The sequence below is a fragment of the Sphaerulina musiva genome (genome assembly GCF_000320565.1).
Source record: "Sphaerulina musiva SO2202 unplaced genomic scaffold SEPMUscaffold_2, whole genome shotgun sequence".
NCBI classification, from domain to species: Eukaryota; Fungi; Ascomycota; class Dothideomycetes; order Mycosphaerellales; family Mycosphaerellaceae; genus Sphaerulina; species Sphaerulina musiva.
In genome coordinates, this window is record NW_016017384.1 from 277,851 (window position 1) to 295,305 (window position 17,455).

Below are 17,455 nucleotides of genomic sequence, written 5' to 3' on the forward strand. Positions count from 1 at the left end.
GCTCTTAGCTCTAAGCTTAATCGAAGTATAGAAGTATAGAATTACCTAAAAGGTCTATTTTTAAACTCTAAAAATGTAAAAGAAAATTGTCTAAAATAAGCAAGATAGGATTCTAGAGACTCTAAGCCTATAAATAAAACAAGCTCTAGAGACCCTAATTAATACTGTTGCTTCTATAAGAAGGATATCTATAGCCTAATTAGTAGATAGACCAAAAGACAGGCTAAACCTATATAGAACAGATAGATAGAGCATTCTATTATTCAATAGAATATATAACGTCTCTTAGAAAATTCCTATGAAAACTGCCATAGGACATCACACCGCAGCGTGTAGCGGCGGCGAACACTTTAGATATGCCGTGTGCCCAACCCTTGCGCAAGCTCTGCTTGGTGAATCAACCATCGTATACCATTTCCCAACCTGTCTCTGAACTCGGCCCCGCCATTTGTTACAGGAAATCTACCATCAACGAGTATTTCAGCGCCTAATGGAGTGACTGGCAGAAAAGAAGAGGCAACTTCTAGAAGGACTTACACCCAAAAGTAATGCGGAAACCCCGTCATCATGTCCCTCTTGACAGGCACATGAGCGTCTCTCAGCTCCGCTTCCAGAACCCCACCGTCATCTCGAGAGCACTCCAGATCCGTGTTGAAGATATAAGTCGGGGGAAAGTTTTGAAGCGCGTCTGCACCACCGGATTGTGGAAACCAAGTCCAATCTGGGTAAGGAGGCAAGCCACTCGAGCGCTGGAAGGCTGCCATTACGGAGCGTGTGTTCACCACAGGAACATCCTCCGCGCCATTCTCCTGGTAGGATGTGTGCTGACTCTGATATTCTGCAGGGCAAGCATCTGGGTGGAGAGACATGGGCTGCACAACTGCGAGTCCTGCAGGGACCTGGCCGAGTCGTACTAGTCGATAAGTCAATGCAATAGCCAGAGCTCCCCCGGCTGAACCGCCCAGGAGAATAATAGAGGTGGTATCTGCCCCTAACGCGTCTGCGTTTTGAATGACCCAATCATAGGCGTCTTGGTAGTCGTCGATCGGTGTGGGCATCGTAATGCGAGGACCGGTTCGGTAGTCGACGGAGACCACAATGCAGTCGGCCTCTGCACACACGACTCTGCAGGTATGGTCTTCGGTGTCCAGGTTCCCAGCAGTGAAACCTCCACCGTGTGCGAAGAGAACGAGAGGGAGGAATTCGCACGGGTTGGGCGGGTAATAGACGCGGACGGCGATGTGTGCATTGATTCTTTCGTCGCCTGCAAAACATATTGGAAAACCAAGCTCGTTTTGGGACGAACAAAATGGTTGATTTTCCGGAGCGACTTACGCGTTGTGATACCAGGGTCCGTTTCTGGTAACAATCGGGCCATGGCAGTGCATAACTTGTTGAAAGCGGCCACTGTCTCTTCGGTTGAGCCTGGCAACATAGGTCTCTCTCCAACCTGAGTCTCGAACTACGATACGTTTTAGTCATGTGCAGCACGCCTGTGACAGTCCGATACGGTACATACCGCTGACCATTCCGGATCGTACTGCGGCGCCATCCTGTTCGATGGAGTGAGTATCGTCGTCGTCGTAGAGAAGAGAGGATGTGGCGTCAAATCTAATGTGAGAGCGCATCTGTGAGGACGGAGCTGTGCACAAGATAGCCCGCATCAATCTCACTAGTAACGGAGTGAAGCTGGTCGAGATTAGTAAGATTGGTCCGGCAGTGAAGAGAATGAGGTGAGTCTGCAGCCGCGACGATGGTAGAAGCTCGGGGATCTGGTATGCCCGCAAGTCCTTGCACTCACACGCAGGCTTGGTCACACACATATAGATATAAATATATATAAATATGCATGTATTACTCCGTCCTGCATTCCATAGGTAAGAGGTCCACGGTAGGCATCAGACGAAGAGAGTTCTGATATATGCAGTCAGCTACCTGAGTATAACAACCTGTTCGGGCGTGCCCAATCAGGTGGTCCAGGGCCTTCGCACGTCGATGCGAGATTGGACACGTACAGATACTCTGTATAGACAATCCTACTGGACCTTGCCCTCACTTCGCTCAGAAGCCAGGCGCGGCTTGGAGTTCGACTTGCGAGCATTAATTCCAACAATGAGGAGGGAGCAGAGATTTCGCTGGCATGCTCTGACATGACTTCAGAAATATATCCCGGGGGCAGCATCGCCGGCAGACCTTATCATTTCTCTACACCGCACTCATGCATGTCTCGAAGTACACACCATTGATTCGTCAATTCTTGTTCCGCAGGCGTGGTCGTCGACTTTCAAAAACCCTCGACCGTGACATTCCTCGTTTCATCACCAAAGGACCGGCGAGCGTCTTCACGCCCGGGACCAGGTCGACCCAAGTCCGCACTGATGACGACTACGGCAACCTGTGTCGAAAGTACCCTCTTGCAAGCATAGTCTGCTGCTGCTGCTGCTGCTGCTGCTGCTGATGACGATGACGATGATGGAGAGTGTGCAGAGATCAGGACTTGTCCATTTGCACTTGCGAGACTCTCTGAACCGCTGCTGGTGGAGCTCATACTGTTCGCAATGGCGTCGAGAGTCCCTTGACAATCGACAATACGCCACGCACAACCCTGGGGACACATTTCATCATTACTTCTCAATCTGATAAATCCATTCGCGTAATCAGGCTCGAGCTGTGCAGACGATCATGATACCTTTTTCCTCACTATCACATCTGCTGCCTGAAGTCCCTTGGGCTAGGAAATCAATTGACCGAGTGATCTCGCCCCTCTAACACCATTCAAACAATGGTTTCCTACTCTTGACCATCTCCAATCGCTCCACGATAACCCTCCTTGTCGCACCCTCCCGTTCACTCGTGGCAGCGTAGCCCAAATCACCATCGTCTTCACTGTCGTTGTGCCTACCACTACCAAGACTGGCGGAGAATCTTCTCGAATATCTCGATGTATTCGGAGAGGACAGCCATTGCGTTCGTGGCACGTCGAGAGATACTCGATGGCGATGCTCGCCAGTTCGAGAGCGGAAGGGATGGGCGGGGCGTGGAACACTCCGTGTTTCAGAAGGTGAAGTGAAGAGCGAAGGCGGTGATACTTCCTTGGCGGCAGTAGCGGAGGATTGACGTTGTGCGCCGTTGACATTCTGCGAGGAGTTTTCACGGGACATATTGAACCGATTCGAACTGGTCTGTATCGTACTCTCCATCTTCGCCGGCAACGACGTGCCCAGGTGATCCAACAACGCAATGTTGAGTGCTGACGCAGAAGGATGTGCAGCAGAAATATCCATTTCTTCTTCGTCCTCTGCGATGTCGATTGCAGGCGTACCTGCAGCTAGAGCGCGACGTTTATGTTCTTCGGCATTGACGGCAGCAGCTCTCATTCGCATTTCCTCACTCGCTCGCGCCAGAGGTACTGCGACGGGAATGTCGACCAGATCATCCCAGACGTGCACACGACTCCTTCTTGTGAGCTCCAAGGGGCCATGATCGGGCGTCTTGAGTGTTTCGACCACGTTCCAGGCTTGGCCTTTCATCACTGCCATTTGGCGAGCAAACATCCTCTCTTGAAAGTCTACGTCGATTTCAAAACAACTGCGCAATTTCACTTGGGTTTCACTCCACCAGTCTTTAGACGTGAGGAGTGGCAGGAAGTGCCTCCTGGTCTTTTCCGAAAATGGCCTTCCAATCAGGCCTACCGGAAGAAACAGCCAGCCAAATGGATAGCTGCGCCATGCGTCCGGGTGTTTCCACGGCCAGGAAAGTGAGTTATCGATGGCACCGATCCGGGGTACGGCACTCTCTCGCCCGTTGCCTGATGGCGGCGAAGTATTCATGTTCTCATTGCGTCGGTTGTAGCCGTCCTGTTCTACTGCACCATCTGTTTTGGGTGGCTCCTTCACTATCGTCGCGGTATTCGTGTCACGATCTATTCGTATCATCCAGTTGTCTGATCCGCGGTCTGTGTTCCGCATCACATAGTCTAAGATTACAAGCTTCTCGAGCTCTTCTCGAAAGCTCTGCTGCAGCTCTGTGGTCCAGAACTCCGTCGGCTGTCCAGCATTCGCCGCATCGTCATCTTCATCGTCCGTATTGTAGCTATCCGTAGTCGCTGTCGTGGGCCTGCTGGTGGTTCGACTGCTCGGGCGGCATGATGCGTCCCAGCGTTGAGTCCGCTTCTTCCTCGCCGGTGCGCCTCGAAAGCTCGCGTTGTTCAGGTCCGGCCAGGGGTGCTCCTGGAAGAACTCGGTCGCTCCTTTGAAGCCGGTCAGAAAGACCTGGAACGATCCCAACTTTTCGGGAAACGGTCGCCCTTTTCGGTAGTATGCTCTCCGATCCATCCAGTCGTAATGAAAGCTCTTGCTGCTCAGACCAACGACATCTGTGTAGGGAACCAGGTTCGTTCGCAGTTGGCAGTCGAGGACATATGCTGCAGCCTCTGAGACATAGCTCAAGTTGGGAATGAGCATAGCACGTCCAAAGGCGAAGGGGAACAGGTTTCTGTGGATCCATTTGGTCCTAGAAAATACAGAGGCCCCCAGGTTAGCAGATGTCTCAGCATTTGGCAATGCTATCTGTCATGTCTGTCATGCTTACCACTTCGGATTCTTACTGGCATACGGTTCCTCGTCCTTGGGCTTGAAAACGCCCACGGTCTTCCCACCACTGTTTCTCGCAAAGTATGAGCCACTGCTGCCCTGTGCAATCAACTTTGGATGCAGGCCCAGCTCAATTGCAGTCCGCACCGACTCGACCATGTCGTCAAACTCCAATTTCGAAAGCCTCTCTCCATGATTGGAAGCATCGTGCTCCAACATTTCCTTCGTTGCAGGCCGTACCCAATCAGGCGCATGGAAGACGGAGTGATGAATCTCCAAATGTTCTTCTTCGGCACTCTTTCCCTTGACCCTTCGCCTTGTGAAGCGGTCTTTGATCTCATCGGCCCATCGTTCCAAGCGCGCGTTGATTGCCTTGATGTCCACGCCGCTGTTGGCTCGCCTGCTTCGTCCCGTGGTGTGTTTTGATCTCAGGGCGCCATTCCCATCCGGCATGCGCATGGAGCCTTGACGGCGCGGCTGGATGGGGCCATAGCGCGGTGGTGCTCCGCTGGCTGGGGACGACGAGAAGACAGCTGTTGCGGCGGCATCGGTGAAGGGATCTTCGGTGTCTGAGTTGTAGGCCTCCTCCTGCTCCTCCTCTTCCTCTTCCTCTTCCTCTTCCTCTGCCTGGGCAATGCGGGCGTAGCCGGACGCAGCTGGTCGTTTGGCGGGCATGGTGAAGCAATGGCCTTGACTCCTTGCTGCCCCGGGTGCGGCGCGAGGATCAAGTGCTCGGCGGCATTTTCGTAGTCAGGAGGCGTCGTTATGAGCTCCGGGCAGTCATGAGCGTAGGAGGTCAGGTAGGTAGGCCAGGAGCAGCAGTAGTCGGCGATCTGTAGGTACCTTATAGACACGGTGCGATGGACGGCTGTGATGGCGCGCAATGATTTAGGTTTTAGGGACGGGACGACTCAGCTTGTGAGCCTTAGGTTGTGCTGTACTGACAATGGATGTACCTAGGAGGTGACCTTCTACTCGATTTCGATGCACCTTCTGGGCTTCTACTCGATGTAGGAGGCAAGGAGGTACTGTGCTTCTCTTAAGGTTACGCCAGCGATACAGTCGTCGGACTCGTCGTGGCCAATAAGCCTATAAGGTAAGCGTTGTCAAACACGAAACAAGGTTCGATTCGCTGCCATCTACGGCACACGCAATGATCCTGGCGGACACTTTAGGGCCCGTTCGCTTGTGTACCTTATAGCTTCTGGCCAGAAGCTATAAGGCCATCTTGAGCTATAAGACGGTTGCGTTCGCTTGTGCACCTTATAGCTTCTAGCTAGAAGCCCGGTTTTTAGCTATAATATAGATACTGCGCCGATCTGCTATAAAAGAGGTAAGGCTTGCGTACTTAACGTAAAAAAAGATGCTAAATCGTCTTATAGCCAGATTAACCTTATTTTCTCGCTTCTAAGTATAAGGACCTATAATAAACGCTATTAACGCTATCGGGACGGACGGTAGGGCAGTAGGGTAGTACGGACAGTAGGGTAGTACAGACGGTAGGGCAGTATTAATATAGAGGAAGAGGCAGGGTAGATAGTAGGAGGTATAGACAGTATAGATAATATAGATAAACTCGAAGAGCGCCGTATTGCTATAGCGCGCCGGCTTTATATTGTTACTATTGTCGTTGCCCTACAAGCTATTAGAGAGGTCCTTAACCGTATACTAGGAGGTATCCGGGCAATATATACCGATCGCTTTGCTAGCGAGCGTAAACTACGAGAGTTAATAGGTTAGCGACTACGAATAAGACGGTTCTATCGATTTATGCCTAGACAATTCGAGGAACTCTATAGTACTATTATACTTATAGATAGATACGAGATATCTAGCCGGCAGAAGCTGTTATTATTCCTCTATATAGTTGCGTAGAACCGTTCCTATTATAACGTAGCCGAGATATTTAGCTATCTAATATCTACGGTATATAGGCTCTTCTATACGGTACTTCTTAAGCTTGTTAAACTCTACCGGGTAGTTGTTAAGCTAGTAACAAAGCAGGATACCGACGTACTATAGTAGAGACCTAAAAAGTAGAAATACTAGCTATATTTCAAGAACGCCGTTAGGTCGCTAGATAGGAGTTATATTAATATATACTATAAACTAGAAGAAACTTATCGATACCGGAACCGGAAGGGCTATTTAATATAGAATATACTTGCTATTGTTGATTATAACAGAATGTTTACATTCGTATTACCTAGTTAGGAGGGATCTGCTTACGATAGTCGAGTTTTAAGCGACGCGGTACTACGATATAGCTTTACTATACCCGACGGGATATATTATCTTGCGGATACTAGCTATACAAACAGTCCTCTAACTCTTACTCCCTATCGTAGTATACGATATTATCTACGAGAAGTCTAGATTACTAGATTAAAGCCGGAGAATTCTAAAGAGCTATTTAATCTCTAATATTTATCGCTACGGAACGTAGTAGAGCGTATATTCAGGGTACTTAAGCGGCGCTTCCAAATATTTAAGGCTGCTCTAGAGTTCAGTTATCTTATCTAAGTAAGACTAGTATATACGTATACTACGCTATACAACTTCCTTACTATACGGAGCGTAATAGAGCTATTACTAGAACTCGTAGCCGATAAGAATAATTACTATAGCTATTAGCCTATAGAAGGGGTCGAGGTAGTTAGTAATAGGACTAATATAGATATATTTCGAGACTAGCTAGCAGAGTAGATATAGAAGGACTATATTAAGTACAATCGATACGAGGAAGCTAATAAGGCTGCCCCTACGGACTATAAGTCTAAGTTTCGACTATAGGAAAATAGCGAAAATAGGTAAATAGATACAATCCCTAGTCTACGCTAGGTCTAACGATTTCTTCGTCCGCGTCGGCAACGAATAGTCGCCTAACAATACTCTCTATCTGCTTAACTTAATCCTCTATATCCTTACCGAGGAAGTAATTAATTTCCGTAATGCCTATCTTCCTTAACTCCTTCGTAGCTACGCGTCTATTAAGTCTATCGATCTTCTTAAACGGCTTTGTCCTTAACAACTCGGCTAACTAATACTTAGGTAGTAGTAGTATTGGACGTAGTACTTCTATACCCTCGCGTAGGGTAGTAATAAGACCTTCTATCCCTCCCCCTACTGCCTCTCGAGCTAACTATCTTCCTACGTTCTTCGTAACCCGAGTACTATTTATAATAGCGGCCCTTCGTAGGTCAAAGCTGTCTATAGTAGTATTACTCGTCGGCGAGATAGAAGACGCTAAGTCTATAGACGACTAGCTGTCTAGATCGATATCCGTAGCCGTAGTATTAATCCTAATTATACCGTCGCTAGTTGTACTAGAGCCGCGAAACAATACGTCTAACTCGGCTTTATACTCGAGTAGTCTGGTACAGAACTTCTCGTACTCTTTATATCTCTTAAAAAAGGCATCGAGTACTTTATCTAGCGTAGATAGACAGCTAGTAACCGGATCCTTAGTCTATCTACTCTAGTTAAGACAGAAAGTCTATATCTTCTAGTTACGATAGAGATTCTGTATTTTACTCGTAACCCTCTCTATATCTAGGCGCGCCTTCTGTATCTCGCTAGCGGTATAGACGCGTATCGCTTTAACTATAGCATTTAATACCTACGACTTAAATCTATTACCCTCGCGTAGGTAGGAGTACTCTTTTATTAACTCTAGGAGCTTTTTTACTATTACTAAAGTCTATCTGATTCTTATAGCCGTAGCCCTCCGGCGTTTTGTATCGCTACTAGTCTAACTAATAGAGTTAGAAGGGGTTAGAGACGCTCGTTTCGTTATTATCGTCGATAGTAGCGATAGCGGTATAGGCAGAGGAGGTATATACGGAGGAGGTATAGGCGGAGGAGGTATAGGCGGAGGAGGTATAGGCGGTACTAATTCTCTTAGTAGTAATATAGACTAGTTGCTATATAGTGTATCTCCCGACTCTCCCGTTACGTTAAATAAATCTATTAAGTCGAATTCGGCCCTAAAGTTAGTACCGAAACTAGTATTAAAATCGAGAGTACCGTTATAGCTCGCGACTTCGTCGCTACTATTAAGTATACTATTAACGTCTATATCTATAGACTCGTAGAACAGAAGGATAGACATTAAGAACTCTAATCCTCGGTAGGATATAAAAGGAGGTAGAGTATAAAATATACTATAGAACCGAATGCAAGCTAATTATCGTCTCTAGATTAACGATACTAATACCGAATAACCGTCCGAATAACCGTCTAAATAACCGTCCGAATAACTATCTGAATAACCGTCTAAATAACTATCTGAATTGCTACAAGAACGAAGGCATTATCTTAATATCTTCGTTATTAACGACTATCTTAATATCTTCGTCGTTAAAGACTATCTTAATATCTTCTTCGATAGCGTTGCTATTATTATAGCCGTCGTTATCGTCGTTAACGTCGTCGCTAACGTCGTCGTCGCTATCGCTATCGCCGTCGTCGCTATCGTCGTCGTCGCTATTATCGTCGTCGCTATCGTTGTCGTCGTTATCTTCGAGCTTTGTAAGGTACTCGTAGAACTCTTTCTTTAATATCGATAGGGCTGTACGAAGAGAGTTCGTATTACTTGTCTTATATTCGAGGCGACGTTCAAGGATAGCTACCCTCTCTTTAAGGGCAACGGCCTTAGTAGTAGTAGCGGCGGCGGAGGCAGAGGCAGCGGATACAAGTATAGTAGAGGTAGTAACGGCGGCGGAGGCAGCGGATACAAGTATAGTAGAGGTAGTAATAGCGGTAGAGTTAGCGGCGAAACTGTACCTTTTAGTATACTACGAATATACTATAAGTAGAATTTAGGATAACTTATATAGCTATAGGAGGTATAGTACTAGTATTGGTATTAGTATTAGTATTAGTATTATCGATAAAGAAAGGAAGACAAAGGATACAATTCCTAAGTTAATAATATATATAGTAGATACCTATATTACTATCGTCTATTCGTATTAATTAACGAATAAACGAACAAATTAACAAACGAAGGAAGAATAGCAATTGCTACTACTTTTACGACGAATACTACTAAGTACGTCCGAAGAAACGTACAAATGAACGTATATATAAGCGCGTATATAAGCGTATAGAGTATGTAGATACGTACGTAAATACTAGTATAAAAACTACTACAACTTTTATAACGAAAACCAGCGTATACCTAATACCTATAAAGCTTAAACCTACCCCCGAAGGTATAGTATAAACCCCTAAAGATACTACGAATAGCGTATATTCTACGTTTATAGTAGGAGGTATATACTGCTAAGGATATACGAACTTTAACTCTAAACAACCCCGACGAGGGTAAGTAAAGATATTAATAGTAAGAATATAGTTAGAATATTGCTCTCGATAGTATCTATCTTAGGTAGATAGAATTATATATATAGAATACTATAGGTGTCTAAGTCTAGGCCTATAAACAACCGAGAATAACTAGATTCCAATCAAAATCTATACTTCACTCGACCTAAACTAGAGAAATATATATATTTTTCAAGTTGTTGTTAACCTAGCGAGATAGTAAGTAGACTATTTTGATCGTACGATTCGCGCGTACAACATAGGAAAATAATACTGCCTAGGTTCCTCTATTCTCGTACCTAATATTTTACTATATCGATCGATCGACCTCGAAAAGAGAGAAATATATATATATTACAAGTTGTCGTCGACCTAACGAGATAGTAAGTAGACTATTTTAATTATACGATTCGCGCGTATAATATAGGAAAACAATAGTGCCTAGGTTCCTCTATTATACTATAAGAAATAATACTTTATCGATCGATTTACGACAAAGGGGGTTTTCTCTATACTTAAAAGGAACTATTGTTTACTTATAGTATTTTTATCTCGCTTATTGTCTTATAGTATCGCTATTGTCTCTTCGTATTGACCTGTAGCAGCTATATATCCCTCTACTTCTATAGAGATACTCGCTATAACCTTACTTTACTATACTATATACCTTACTACACTATACACTATATACTATACACTATACACTATATACTATATACTACCTACTACCTACTACCTACTATATACTACCTACTACCTACTACCTACTACCTACTATATACTACCTACTACCTACTACCTACTATATACTATATACTACCTACTACCTACTATATACTACCTACTATATACTATATACTATAGCCGTTGCCCTTGTATAGACAGCGCGTATAGCAATAGCGTTGGTCTAGTATAATAACGACTGCTTAGTATAGCTAGTAGCCGTTAGGCTATTAAGGGAATTCCTAGACGTCCTACTAATAGAAGAAACCTCTGTCCTTCTCGTTACCTAGAGTATACTCTGTTTTAAAAACGCTAACGATCGCTAACGATATAGCGTTATACCTAGGGTATCGGTATAGTTAGTAATAAAGCCGGCCTTACAATATCAAAGAGCTAATATCCTACGGTTATTTCTTTATACTAGCTAATACCAATTATATAGTATAAGCAATGCCTCTAACTAATAGTATTGTATACTAGTAATAAAACTCTAAGGACACTAGTATATCTATTCTATAGGTAGAGTAGCTAAAGAAGATATAACGAGAGGAACGACAAGGATTATCGTACTTTAGGGTATAGCGGTAGTTTAATTTCTTCTTAGGAGCTATACTTTAAGGTAGAGGGCAATAGTATATATAAGGGATAGGCCGATTAGACGGTACGTCGTCGAGTCGCTAGAGGCAATGCTTAAGATTTTCGAGGCTACGGTAGTTAATAGACTTGAAGGTAATAAGATAGTTAAGTATATAGGGCAAGGAAGGATAGTAGTAGCTATCTCTCTATAGAGAGATAAAGCGGGAGCGGCAGAGACGGACGGAAGCGGCGACGGTAGCGGTAGCGGCTGTAGCGGCGGCCTACGCTATATATAGTATAGTCCAGAACTCTGCGTATAAGCTGAATAAGTTATAAGAGCACAAGCGAACACCCCCGGCTTATAGGTTTAGCTATAACGACCTACATTCAAGAGCGAGAGTTTACGTAGCGTCAGCTTCTAGCTAGAAGCTATAAGGAACAAGCGAACGGGCCCTTACTTATCTTATCTCAAACTGTGTGCGAGCTTCTCCTATTGAGCGTTTGTAGTAGGAGCCTAGGAGGTAGGAGATATTTCCGACTTGTGGATGAGAGCTATCGATACGTTCCATGTTTCCAACCCTCATCCACTCACTTTTCCTCTCTCTCTCTCTCCCTCTCTCTCACACACACACTCACACACTCACACATATACACGCATACACACATACACACACTCTCTCGCTCGCTCTCTCCTGCGGCCTGGACGAGACAATCGAGCGGGCGCCGGGCAATCGATTGCTGTTCGCACATGGCTGTAATCCTAATCCCATCTCACTGTACGCGACCACGATAGCCATTCCTAGAACAAACCCACCACGCATCCCACGCTCCGCCCACGCCTATGAGGGCGACACACTCGACACAACAATTCAATGCTTCAATACGCGCAACCAAACGCGCCGCAGCCATTCCAGAGACGTGCATCGGTGTTTGCAGACCCTCCGCGACCCTCGAGCGCAGCATCGCACCCCGACACCTCGAGCACCCACAGCAGCAACGGGTACGCCATTGCCCGACCACCCTCGACAATCTCGGTACATTCAGCTCATCACCCGCGACAACAATCGTTCAGCAGTGGGAGCAGAGGGGCGGGCGGAGGAGGGGGAGGAGGAGGAGGAGGAGGAGGATCGGACATATCATTAGCGACATTGGCTTCACTGGCCGCAGCCAGTGCGCCTGCTCCCATTGTCCACGAGCACAAGAACACACCGCACCACAGCGGCGCGAGGTGAGTGTCCCTGTCTGTCTGTCTGTCTGTCCGTCCGTCCGTCTGTCTGTCGGGGCGGCGACCGGCCGAACGCTTTATCGACGACCAGGATGTGAGCGGGCTTATCTCTCAGACACTCGCTCGCTCGGCCAAGGCCAGACAGGCGCGAACTAACTTTCCCTTCTGCTTGCAGTACCCGCTCCTCCACCCCCAACAGCACCGCCGCCATGAGCCAGAGCCAGGGCCAAAGTGCTCCTGCTGCTACTGCTGGCTATGGCAATCAAAACGGCTCCGCGGTAAGTCGCTGTCACGGTCGCCAGCACGTGTGTGTGTGCACCTACTGCTACTTTCCCACTGAGCTGCGCGCCTTTTCCTTATCGCTATCGATATCTCGCGTTCCGCGCGAAATGCCATGATACACGCTCCCACAACTCAAATCACCACCACCACCACCACCACCACCATCGACGACACCGACGCCACAGTCGAGATGACGAGATAGAGTAGCAGCAACTGACATGTCAGCAGCCTCCCATATGCGCCAACTGCCAGACCTCGACGACACCTCTCTGGCGACGAGATGAATCCGGCTCCGTCTTGTGCAATGCATGCGGACTGTTCCTGAAGCTACACGGCCGCCCTCGACCAATCAGCTTGAAGACAGATGTAATCAAAAGCCGAAACCGTGTCAAAGCGTCTCAGGCGAAGAAGCGAGACAGTCAAGGCGCAGACGCGACCGCACTTCCGCACTTGGGCAATGGCTACTCTGCTGGCCATGCCGAAGTCGCTCACCTGCAGCACGCTGCCCCGCCTGGACATCAGCACAGTCTGCCCATGGGTAGCGCCATGCACGAGCAGCAGCACGCCCGAGCAGCCTCACCGAACCCCATAGCCAGGAGTCAGACTCCCGTCCTGCATCAGCAGCATACCAATATCGCCCCTCAACACATCTTCGACACCGTCTCTCTGCCCTCCGACACTTTCGCCAGCCCTTCAATACCCCACTTTCCACTGCGACAACCCAGCCCTTCCCAAGCCAATGCCCAGAGCAGTAATGGACACCACACTAGTCAATCCAGCACGCAGCAACAACAGCAACAGCAACAACATCAAGATGTTCTCGCGCAGAACGAGACTCTTCGCACACGTGTGAGTGAGTTGGAAGTGATCAATGACTTGTTCCGGGGAAGAGTATCGGAGCTAGAGCACAACGAGCAGGAATACAGACAGAGGGAGAATGCTCGGGAAGAGGAAGCACAACGGCTGACTGCGGCATTGGCTGCTGCCCTGGCTCGAGCAGCTGATTTACAGAGGGTGGTTGACGAGATGCAACAGCAACATTTATCGAATGGAGGGGACAAAGCAGGAGCAGAAGAAGAACAAACGGCAGAAGAGGGACCTGCGCGGAAGAAAGCGAGGATAGGAAGTGACAGTGGTGCGGACTCGATTTCCAAAGTCGACAGTGTGCAGGGAGCCGCGCAATAAGGTAATGGTGCTGATGCGAGAACGGAGATGATGAGGAATGATGACCAAAAGTTGGTGTGACCAAAGGAAAAGGCCCCCTTTCTCTTTCACCAGAGTTGTGGCTGTTTCGACTGATTGAATGATTGCTAGTTATTGCACAATACCCCAATATAGCACTACTACGTCTTTTTCTGCAGCCTGGCTGACACCATAGTAGACGAAATCATCTCACCAGAAGGTCATGTCATCTGCTCACATGCCTTGCCCCAGCGGAAGAAACTGATATTACCTTGGGCTAGGTATGCTAGCCCATGACAATGGAAAAGAGCGCAGTGAACTTGTTGCCTCACTTCACAATTTTGGATAGGGCTTCGTTGTGCCCCACGACTCGTAAACTTCACTTCTCATATTGCACTGCTTCCTATCTCGTATAATCACTTCTCACAATCAAATGGCCTACAAGAAGACAGCATCTCTCCGTTCACAAACGTCGTCATGCCCGCTTTCTCTCTTACCACGCCGCTAAAGGTAGCCAACACTGAGAGCGTGCCTGCGACGCCAGCTTCACGATCGCTTCTTCCTTCCAAGTCAAAAGCTCAGGACTCGACGGCACCAATATCTCGGACACGAGCGAACACTCATACAGTCAAGCCAAAAGCCCCTCCTCCAAGTGACAGATCACAGACGCGGTCGCCCTCGACCTCTGAATCGGATTCAGAGTCGGAGACCACTCCAGTTCCTACCGCCAGATCGAAGCGCAAGTCAGCTCTGTCTTTGGCGTTAAAGTCGCCTTTGCCGTTAACGTCGCCACCACCACTAGCACCACACTCGCACTCCCAGCGGGAGAGGATCGTCTCTCGCCAAAACAAGAGTGCTCGTAGTTCTGCTGTATTTCCGCCACCTTCTACAACAACAGAGGAACGCTCTCCTTCTGCTTCTGCCGCTGCCTTTAGCTCCAACGTCGACGCAAAAGCGACACTGGAGATCCTGAGCGACATCATCACGTCTGAAGTAACATACTGGGCTCACTACATTGCCACAGTGTCGCAGCAACGTCTGAGCAGCAACGGTCATGTCGAGGTCTCCGTGGCAACTTCTCCTCACAGCGCTGTTGGCAGTAGCGGTGATGGTACCGATGCTGCGGAAACGGGAAATGACGAGGAACAGCAGGAGCACAAGCAGAAGCAGACGCAGAAGTCGACGGCGTTGATTTATGTCCTGGAGACCCTACCATTGCGGTTTCAAGCCCTGGCTTCGGCGTATGGCGCTTTCAATGGTGCTTCTATTACTGGCAACGATGACATGATGGTACTGGGTGATGACTTACAACGACTGCTGACCCTCTCGCAAGGTACCATGGTCGACGGGGAACAGGAAGAACATTCCCAATTCGAAGGATGGTATGATCCAAAGTTCTTTCAAAACAGGAAGATCAAGGCTATGGATGATGAAGTCAGGTACATCTTTTTCTCCCTGTTTTTCTTTTTTCTCTTCTTTTTCTTTCTTTGATTTTCAATATCCCCCGACTTTGCTGCTTGCACATGTACTGACATCACCAGACGTCTCGAAGCCTCGCGAATGGAGGAACTTGAAGCTCTACTGCTCATGGCCGAGGAGTTGAAGCTCGCTGTGGAGGATGGAAGCCTGGTGGGGAACCATCCGGCGTTGAGGAGCTTGGTCGAGGCTATGGATGAAGTTGGGATGAGTGCGGCTGATACAAGTGCCTCGACACCGTCGTCTTCGATGAGTGGCATATCCGGTGTGGGGAGGACGCATTGATCGCAGAGTGAGATCATAGCCGGAGCAGACAAGATCAGTAGGCAGCTCAGACTGGTCTACCTCATCATGTTGTAGCCAGAGACGATGACACGATATGGTGGATGTCTTGCCACTTACTTGGTGTGAACAAGAAGATCATGGCCAGGGCAACCCCGTCTCTCTCTCTCTCTCTCTCTCTCTCCCTCTCTCTCTCTACGCGGGAGTGGAGACCTCACAGCCTGCTGCTTCTTGCCTCCAGGCCCTCTCGCCACTCCTTATTGCCGGCCATTCTCTGTTTATCGAGCGTGCGCCATCCTTGGGGCCCATCTTCGAGCCCGTTTCGCTGACCATCTGGCACGTCTCGCCACTGGAATAGCCTGCTATATTCCGTGTCCTTGTTCTCCATCACGTCGACAATATGCTCACCGAGCACGGGCAGAAACTTGAATCCGTGCCCACTGCCGCCGGAAGCGACCAGCAGGCCTTCCACGTCGGGTACATGATCGATCAGAAAGGTATTGTCCACACTATCGGTGTACCAGCATAGTCTGATATTGTTCAGATCTAAATCGAGCAGATCGGGGAGGTTTTCTTCAACGAAAGTGCGTATCACGCGCATTGCTTCTGCGGGCACTGTGACAGCGTCGGTCTGGGGAAATGACAGCAGCTGACCACCACCACCACCACTGCTTGAGTGGCGAGTGTACGAGGTCCACTTCGCCCCTCGGAATGCGACTTTGACTACTCCTTCTGGCGTTCGAGGAAGGCCATAGAGGCCTCCGACACTTGTATGAGGAGTGTACGATCCCATATTCCACGACCAGACAGGAAAGTTCTCTTCACTATATTTGTCCCACAGATCGTGCCTGTCGTGTGGCAATTGCACGCTGAGCACACTCCCCGAAGTTGTTTCCAGAAGACGATCCACTTGTGGTATCAGAGACGGCGTCCAACCGCCACAAGCGACGACGACAAAGTCGGCCTGATGTCTCTCCAGACCAGAAGTCACGATAGCAGTGATACGATTGCCAGTCGTCATGAAGGACTGCAGGGCATTGTCTGGTCCCAAGTGTGGGATGACATGTCCCGACTGGAGAACTAGATGCAATGCCCAAGCACAGGCACGTGAAGCCAGAACAAAGCCCGCGGTCGTGTCGAGAATACCGTCTGTGGGCAGTCCTCGCTCCAGCCGGCCAAAGGGATGGAGCTTGGAAAAGGGGATACCGGCTCGGACTGCTTCCTCGATCCGCCTGTGGTCAGAGATACGATATTGTGTATGTTTCAGGTCAGAGGGGAAGTTCTGTTGCGTCTCTTGCTCCTCTGACTCCAGCCCATGGGGGGAGGAGCCTATCCGGAGAAAGCCACAGTTATGCCAGAGGGGGATGTTGGGATCCAGACTGGTGGGCAAGTCTTCCTTGGAGGTAGCAGCAAGTTGAGTGTTCCACTTCTTCCACTCGGGCATGGCTTTAAAAGCCAAGTCTTGAAACAGTTTCGCGCTGCCATAGGAAGCTCGCACGATTTTGTTGACATCGCACGAGGCACCATCGGCTCCTTTCGTTTCATCGTAGTGATTCTGGTCAAAGAGTTGCCGGTCGAAGAGGTGGATGTTGGTGTAGCCTCGTTGGAGGAGATGGAGAGTGGTACTCAGGCCAAAGACACCGGCCCCTATGATGACTATCTTGGAGTCTTTTCGCAACTCGGAGGAGTCAGCCATGGTGTGGTGTTGTTAGTGAGAGCGGAGTGGTTTTACAAGGACTCGGGAACTGTACTTAAATGACACAGTACCTAGTATGATGTATAATGGAGG

The 17,455-nt window shown here is 48.3% G+C and overlaps 6 protein-coding genes across 6 annotated transcripts; 2 read left to right on the forward strand and 4 right to left on the reverse strand.

Moving 5' to 3' along the window:
• Positions 1-350: 350 nt before the first annotated feature.
• Positions 351-1,241, reverse strand: SEPMUDRAFT_39272 (alpha/beta-hydrolase; the record flags this gene model as incomplete). Its single annotated transcript, XM_016908740.1, has 2 exons — positions 351-462; positions 538-1,241. Coding segments are annotated over 2 exons (816 nt in total), but the record flags the coding sequence as incomplete, so codon positions are not given.
• SEPMUDRAFT_146952 (PI3_PI4_kinase-domain-containing protein) lies at positions 669-5,522 on the reverse strand. The gene is made up of 3 exons (XM_016903984.1): positions 4,591-5,522; positions 1,520-4,512; positions 669-1,462 (listed from the first exon to the last, which is right to left on the reverse strand). Exons 1-2 carry the CDS (start codon positions 5,265-5,267, stop codon positions 2,766-2,768), a joined length of 2,424 nt encoding a protein of 807 aa, XP_016763053.1. The 5' UTR covers positions 5,268-5,522; the 3' UTR covers positions 669-1,462; positions 1,520-2,765.
• SEPMUDRAFT_114063 (uncharacterized protein) lies at positions 2,285-2,617 on the reverse strand (the record flags this gene model as incomplete). Its single annotated transcript, XM_016901074.1, has 1 exon — positions 2,285-2,617. The coding sequence occupies one exon, from the start codon at positions 2,615-2,617 to the stop codon at positions 2,285-2,287; it is 333 nt and encodes a 110-aa protein (XP_016763054.1).
• A 7,131-nt stretch (positions 5,523-12,653) lies between the features above and the next one.
• Positions 12,654-13,911, forward strand: SEPMUDRAFT_36665 (uncharacterized protein; the record flags this gene model as incomplete). Its single annotated transcript, XM_016908645.1, has 2 exons — positions 12,654-12,722; positions 12,955-13,911. 2 exons carry the CDS (start codon positions 12,654-12,656, stop codon positions 13,909-13,911), a joined length of 1,026 nt encoding a protein of 341 aa, XP_016763055.1.
• Positions 13,912-14,385: 474 nt separating this feature from the next.
• SEPMUDRAFT_130715 (uncharacterized protein) lies at positions 14,386-15,824 on the forward strand (the record flags this gene model as incomplete). The annotated part of the gene is made up of 2 exons (XM_016902369.1): positions 14,386-15,347; positions 15,450-15,824. The coding sequence occupies 2 exons, from the start codon at positions 14,386-14,388 to the stop codon at positions 15,667-15,669; spliced, it is 1,182 nt and encodes a 393-aa protein (XP_016763056.1). The 3' UTR covers positions 15,670-15,824.
• A 56-nt stretch (positions 15,825-15,880) lies between these two features.
• SEPMUDRAFT_59220 (FAD dependent oxidoreductase) lies at positions 15,881-17,362 on the reverse strand (the record flags this gene model as incomplete). Its single annotated transcript, XM_016909485.1, has 1 exon — positions 15,881-17,362. The coding sequence occupies one exon, from the start codon at positions 17,360-17,362 to the stop codon at positions 15,881-15,883; it is 1,482 nt and encodes a 493-aa protein (XP_016763057.1).
• Positions 17,363-17,455: the final 93 nt, after the last annotated feature.